The 7506-nt window shown below is 40.2% G+C and overlaps 1 protein-coding gene across 1 annotated transcript in view; it reads left to right on the top strand.

Moving 5' to 3' along the window:
- LOC148360363 (kelch-like protein 1) overlaps window positions 1-3523 on the top strand; it is a 16912-nt gene extending 13389 nt beyond the window's left edge. Inside the window, exon 4 of the mRNA XM_088343872.1 lies at window positions 3515-3523. Coding sequence (XP_088199998.1) covers window positions 3515-3523 — 9 coding nt within the window. The remainder of the gene's footprint in view (window positions 1-3514) is intronic.
- Window positions 3524-7506: the final 3983 nt, after the last annotated feature.

Genomic DNA, 7506 nt, shown 5'->3' with positions numbered 1-7506 from the left:
AATTGAATCAAGTGAGAAAAGAAAAAGAAAGACAAAGAAATAAAAGAGAGAGAGAAAGAAAAGAGAGGAAGAGAGAAAGAGAAAGAGAGAGTGATAAAGAGAAAGAGAGAAAGAGAGAGAGAGATAAAGAGAGAGAGAAAGAGAAAGAGAGAGCAAGAAAGAGAAAGAAAAAAAGAAAGACAAAGAAAGAACAAGAGAGAGAAAGAGAGAGAGAGAGAAAGAGAAAGAGAGAAAGAAAGAGAGAGAGAGAGAAAAGAGAGAGAAAGAAAGTGAGAAAGAAAGAGAAAGAGAGAGAGAAAGAAAGTGAGAAAGAAAGAGAAAGAAAAAGAAAGACAAAGAAAGAAAGAGAAAACAAAGTGCGAAGGGTAGGAAGAGAGAAAAATAAAAGAGAGAAAAGGAAAAAAGGAAGTTGGAGCAAAGAGGTTGAAAGACACAGAGAGAGAAAGAGACAAAGAGCAACAAAGGAAGAGAAAAAGAGAGACACAGAGAGTGAAAGAGACAGAGACAGAGACAGAGAGTGGGAGAAAAGGTATAAAAAGAGGGAGGGAGAGAGAGAGAAAGAAATAAGAGAAAGATAGGGAAAGAAAAAGAGAGAGGGTGGCACAAAGAAAAAAAAAGAGATAGAGGGAGAGAGCGTGAGAAACAAAAGAGATGAAAAATCGTGAAAGAGGGGGAAAAGAAAGGGAGCGGAAGAAAGAAATCCAAAGAGAAATAGAAAGACAGAAGGAGATAAAAAAGAAAAGAAAGCGCGAAGGGTAGGAAGAGAGAAAGAGAAAAGAGAGAAAAGGAAAAAAGGAAGTTGGAGCAAAAGAAGTTAAAAAGACACAGAGCGAAAGAAACAAAAAGCAACAAAGGAAGAGAAAAAAGAGAGATAAAGAAATAAAAGAAAGAGGGAGGGAAAAGGAGAGAGGGCGGGACAAAGAAAGAGAGAAAGGGGAGAGAGCGTGAGAAACTATCTGTGTGTATTTTTATTGTAACATCCATTTTGGCCTGGTCATCCTGGAAGGAGGATGACCTCATGTGCGGTCCCCTTCTCAAAGTTTCTTCATTTTCCTCATGTTGAGGTTTTGAGTTTTTCTTTGCCCTCATGTCGGTTTAGATCAGGGGATGCTGTCATAATAGTATGTGGTCTGTGCAGCCCTTTGAGACTCTTTGTGATAAGGGCCAAACAAAAAACATGACTGGACTGCGGTTTTTGGGTTTTTCCTTGCCCTCATGTAGGTTTTAGATCAGGGGGATGGTGTCATAATAGTATGTGGTCTGTGCAGCACTTTGAGACTCTTTGTGATTAAGGGCCAAACAAATAAACATGACTTAAGTTGGTTAAAGCTGAAGTTTTGAGTTTTCCCTTGCCCTCATGTCGGTTTAAGATCAGGGGATGGTGTCCTAATAGTCTGTAGTTTGCATAATCTGTGGTCTGTGCAGCTCTTTGGGACTCTTTGTGATTAAGGGCCAAACAAATAAACATGACTTAAGTTGGTTAAAGCTGAAGTTTTGAGTTTTCCCTTGCCCTCATGTCGGTTTAAGATCAGGGGATGGTGTCCTAATAGTCTGTAGTTTGCATAATCTGTGGTCTGTGCAGCTCTTTGAGACTCTTTGTGATTAAGGGCCAAACAAATAAACATGACTTAAATTGGTTAATGCTAAAGTTTTGAGTTTTCCCTTGCCCTTGTGTCGGTTTAAGATCAGGGGATGGTGTCCTAATAGTCTGGTAATTTGCATAATCTGTGGTCTGTGCAGCCCTTTGAGACTCTTTGTGATTAAGGGCCCAACAAATAAACATGACTTGACTTGACTGTGGTTTTTGAGTTTTCCCTTGCCCTCATGTCGGTTTTAGATCAGGGGATCCTGTCATAATAGTCTGTGGTTTGCAGTAATCCGTGGTCTGTTTAGCCCTTTGAGACCTCTTTGTGATTAAGGGCCAAACAAAAAACATGACTGGACTGAGGTTTTTGGGTTTTTCCTTGCCCTCATGTGTGTTTTTAGATCAGGGGGATGGTGTCATAATAGTCTGTAAAGCCCTTTGAGACTCCTTGTATAGATATGATATGTGTTTGTTGTTTTTTAAATATAATTTATTTAATTACAGTATACACTCATTATATATAAATATATTCAACATTTAATAAATACTTAAAACTAGTAAGACTATCTTGTAGGTTGTGAATTTCTAAAAAAACAAACTATGAATTTACATGGCGTCACAAAAAAAAAGACATGATGTCCCTCTCGGTTTATGTTTATTGTGTAATAATATACCGTATTTTCCGCACTATAGGGCGCACCGGGTTATAGGGCGCACCCCCAAAAACTAATTTTTGGTCCTATTTTTGACATACATAAGGCGCACCGGATTATAAGGCGCTACAATGGGAACGTGGACAAAACAGTCAGATGGTTCAGTCCAACTTATTACCCCTTTAACATTCCCAAAGCTTGCAAAGACGCAAATACGTGTCTCAGACATGTACGGAAACAGTGTCTGTACCATGTCACTCAAATGCATCGTTCCATCATTCGGAAGGTTATAAAGTCTTGGGATTCAAGAAATGCCAACCATTCCTTAGTATCTATTTTTTTTTTCGCTCGCAACTTTACTGTGCATATGACGATAAACACTTGGAATTGAGTTGAATTTAAAAATAGACACTCCATTCCATCCATGATCTGCACCGCTTATCACAGAAACTTCGAGTTCAGTCTGAAACAAGATACAGGGAAAATATATAGCCGGAGTAGCTCACCGAAGTCGTTGTGTTCATAATAATGTGCAGCCGTGGTCCTCTTATATCCGTGAGTTTAGTAGATCCAGGAGAATAAAATACGAATACAGAATAGAAAAAAATGCTTTCTGTATGCCGTCAACCACGCATTCATCTTTTTCGGCCAATTGCAGGCTTTGTTTTGCCGTTCAAGCCAATGCAAGCCTGTAAATGATAAAAAGGATCCGCCCCTTGACCTCCGAATAACCTTAGCCAATAGTGATCGATTCAACTGATGATTGACACATTGGTTAGCCAATGAAACGCCGGTATATAAATCCCAGCATACACCGCAAACTACTCCACGTTCGGGGGAAAATCGAGTCAGCGGCTGCTTGCCTTAGTTGCAAGACTTTGCGACTTAATATTGATCCATATATAAGGCGCACTGTATTATAAGGCGCATGGTCAGCTTTTGAAAAAAAATTAAGACTTTTGGGTGCGCCTTATAGTGCGGAAAATACGGTAATTTCAATATGTATTAGTTTCATGTTCTGATGCGATTTAATGAAAAAATATATATCACACGTTTGAAGGCGCCTCTACTTACAAATGTTTCAGGTTACAAAGCGACTCCCAGAACAAATTCAATCGGCAAAACGAGGTACCGTTGTCGTTCTCGTTTCTGTCCCCGAAACTTGAAAATAAAGAGCGACTTTGAGAATCTCGTGTAAAACGTATCTCGTCCCGGTAGACTTTATTGCGCGCTCGCGCCGGAAAAGGTGTGACTTACGGCGCTATTTCTTTTGCAGGAGAATTGAGATATCATTCAAAGCAACAAGGCGATGTTTACGAGCAGAAGGCGGCGGGGGGCAGGCGGGCGGGGGGAACGGGCAGGCGGGCGGGGTCAGGGTTTCCATTCCCTTCGGGTTAACGCGCTCTATAAATCCGACCGGGACAAATAGGAAAGAAATCGAATCGCTCGGACACGAGGTGCTGAGATTGACGCCGACTTTGCGGGACGAGTTTTATTTTGAAAGTCGAGCCGGTCGACAAAGTCGTTGCCGGAAATATAGATTTACGGCAGGGGTGACAAACTCGTTTTAACTCGGGGGCCACACCATAGAACAAACATTCACTCGGGGGCCGGACTAGTAGATTAAAAAGAAAGAAGAAGAGATAAAGAAATAAGAGAAAGAGGGAGGGGAAAAGGAGAGAGGGCGGGACAAAGAAAGAGAGGGAGAGAGCGTGAGAAACTAAAGAGAAAAAGTCGTGAGAGAGGGGGAAAAGAAAGGGAGAGGAAGAAAGAAATCCAAAGAGAAATAGAAAGACAGGAGAAAAGAGAAAAAAAAGCGTGAAGGGTAGGAAGAGAGAATGAGAAAAGAGAGAAAAGGAAAAAAGAAAGTGTGAGCTAAAGGGGTTAAAAGACACAGAGAGAGAAAGAGACAAAGAGCAAGAAAGGAAGTGAAAAAGAGAGATAAAGAAATAAGAGAAAAAGGGAGGGAAAAGGAGAGAGGGCGGGACAAAGAAAGAGAGGGAGAGAGCGTGAGAAACTAAAGAGAAAAAGTCGTGAGAGAGGGGGAAAAGAAAGGGAGCGGAAGAAAGAAATCCAAAGAGAAATAGAAAGACAGAAGGAGAGAAAAGAGAAAAGAAAGTGCAAAGGGTAGAAAGAGAGAAAGAGAAAAGAAAGAAAAGGCAAAAAGGAAGTTAGAGTAAAAGAAGTTAAAAAGACACAGAGAGAGAAAGAGACAAAGAGCAACAAAGGAAGAGAAAAAGAGAGATAAAGAAATAAGAGAAAGAGGGAGGGGAAAGGAGAGAGGGCGGGACAGAGAAAGTGAAAGAGAGGGAGAGAATGTGAGAAACAAAAGAGATGAAAAGAGAAGTCATGAGAGAGGGGGAAAAGAAAGGGAGAGGAAGAAAGAAATCCAAAGAGAAATAGAAAGACAGAAGGAGAGAAAAGAAAGCGCGAAGGGTAGGAAGAGAGAAAGAGAAAAGAGAGACAAGGAAAAAAGGAAGTTAGAGTAAAAGAAGTTAAAAAGACACAGAGAGAAAAAGAGAGAAATAGAGAATGAAAGAGACAGAATGGGAGAAAAGAGGTAGAAAAGAGAGAGAGAGAGAGAGAGAGAGAGAGAGAGAGAGAGAGAGCGAGAGAGAGCGAGAGAGAGAGAAATAAATACCAGTACATGAGTACAGTGTCTTTGTTCTTTGGCAACATCAAGTTGACATATTTCAACCTGCAGCTTGTTTTTCTCTTGCGCTTCTCTGAGTCTTGTCTCGCGGACAAACACGGCGGCGACTAAGTAGGGATCCCACTATGTAAAATAAATACAAATTTCTCGACCAATGAATTTTTTTTTTATACAAAAATCAACGGCGGCGCAGTTCTGAGGCCATGAGATCGGACTCCCTGTGTGGAGTTTGCATGTTCTCCTGCATCTTTCACGTCAGGCACAGAACTTACAAAACGTCTGCGCCCGGGTGGCCGACAAATTTTAAAAGGAGAAAAAAGAAAAAGAAAAAACCAAAAGATTTTTTTTTTTTTCCCAAATCAAACGATTGCTTTATTCCGATTTCGAAATCTTCGTTCGATTTCGGAAATTTCAGAATTTATATTCGCTTGGCAATTTGCATACTCTGCATCGAATAACTTAGTGCTTCCGGACTGTTTCGAACGTTATATCATTTAGACGCAGAGTGAACACAAGAAAATGGAGAAGTGGTTGGGAATCGAGCCAAAACCTCAGCTCCAGAAGAAAGATTCAAAAGAAGCAAACCAAATTGATGACGCTCCAAAACGTAAACGTACATTAAAAGCATCGCGGAAAGAGGAGTTCACGTGGCTTGTAGCAGACGCACAGAAAACACAAGGAAAACTGGAGAAGTGGTTAGGAATCAAGCCAAAACCTCAGCCCCAGAAGAAAGATTCAAAAGAAGCTAACGAAATTTACGACGCTACAAAACGTAAACGAACATTAAAAGCATCGCTGAAAGAGGAGTTCACGTGGCTTATAGCAGCCGCACAGAAAACACAAGAAAAATGGATAAGTGGTTAGGAATCAAGCCAAAACCTCAGCCCCAGAAGAAAGATTCAAAAGAAGCTAACAAAATTGATGACGCTACAAAACGTAAATGTACATTGAAAGCATCGTAGAAAGAGGAGTTCACGTGGCTTGTAGCAGAGGCACAGAAAGCACGAGAAAAATGGAGAAGTGGTTAGGAGTCAAGCCAAAACCTAAGCTTGGAAGAAAGATTCAAAAGAAGCAAACAAAATTGATGACACTCCAAAACGTAAACGTACATTAAAAGCATCGCGGAAAGAGGAGTTCACGTGGCTTGTAGCAGACGCACAGAAAACACAAGAAAAATAGAGAAGTGGTATGGAATCCAGCCAAAACCTCAGCCCCAGAAGAAAGATTCAAAAGAAGCTCACTAAATGTATGACGCTACAAAACGTTAAAGTACATTAAAAGTATCGCGGAAAGAGGAATTCACGTGGCTTATAGCAAACATTGCATGAATGATGCAGGTAATAAGAGCATGTTGCAAAAGAAACTAGCTAAAACTATCTAGGGCTACAAGAAAAGACAGAGTGAACGCAATTTCACTTTTCGGAAATTTGTCATAAATCATCGATAGAGCTGGTGAGAAAACCCGGTGGGGTGAGATTTATGACGCGAGACGTAATCTGGTGAACCAAACATCTGCCGACGTGTTGCTGCCCTACTTCGCCTGGCAAACATCAGACTGCCGTACCTTTAGCCTGCTCGGCAGCGAAAAACCAAGGAAGGAAGGAAGGAATCGGAAATAAGGAGGTAGGAAAAATAGGAAAAATTGGGGAAAAGAAGGAAGGAAGGAAGGAAGGAAGGAAGAAAAGAAAGAAAAAAAAGAAAAAAAGAAAAAAAAAGAAAAAAAGAAAAAAAAAGAAAGAAAGAAAGAAAGAAAAAAAGAAAGAAAAAGAAAAAAAAGAAAGAAAGAAAGAAAGAAAAAAAGAAAGAAAGAAAAAAAGAAAGAAAGAAAAAAAGAAAGAAAGAAAGAAAAAAGAAAAAAAGAAAGAAAGAAAGAAAGAAAGAAAGAAAAAAAGAAAGAAAGAAAGAAAAAAGAAAGAAAGAAAGAAAGAAAGAAAGAAAGAAAGAATGAAAGAATGAAAGAATAAAAGAAAGGAAGGAAGGAAAGAAAGAAGGAAGGAAGGAAGAAAGGAAAGAAGGAAAGAAGGAAGGAAGGAATAAAGGACAGAATGGAGGGAGGGACAGAGGAAGAAAGGATGGAAGAAAAGAAGGAAAGAAGTATGGAAGGGAGCAACAACAGGAAATGGAAGGAGAAAAGAAAGTAGAAGAGGTATCAGAGACACAACAAGGTAGAAAAAAAAGGAGGGAGGGCAGGGAAGGGAAAGAAGGAATGAAGGAGAAAAAAAGTAGGAGGGATGGTATCAGAAATAAGGAGGTAGAAAAATGGAAAAAACAGGAAAAAGGAAGGAGGGAGGGAGGGCTGAAGGAAGAAAAGATAAAGGAAGGAACAAAGGAAGAAAGGGAGGGAAGGAAGGAAGGGAGGGAGGAATAAAGGACAGAACGGAGGGAGGGACAGAGGAAGAAAGGAAGGAAGAAAAGAAGGAAAAAGGCAAAAGGAAGGGAGTAACAACAGGAAATTGAAGGAGAAAAGAAAGTAGTAGAGGTGTCAGAGACACAGTGAGGTAGGAAAAAAGGAGGAAGGGCAGGGAAAGGAAAGAAGAAAGGAAGGAGGAAAGAAAGTAGGAGGGATGGTATCAGAAATAAGGAGGTAGGAAAAATAGAAAAAACAAGAAAAGGAA

The sequence above is a fragment of the Urocampus carinirostris genome, chromosome 9 (assembly GCF_059441175.1).
Source record: "Urocampus carinirostris isolate Australia breed hairy pipefish chromosome 9, RoL_Ucar_1.0, whole genome shotgun sequence".
Lineage (NCBI taxonomy): Eukaryota > Metazoa > Chordata > Actinopteri > Syngnathiformes > Syngnathidae > Urocampus > Urocampus carinirostris.
This window is presented reverse-complemented; position numbering and strand designations above follow the sequence as displayed.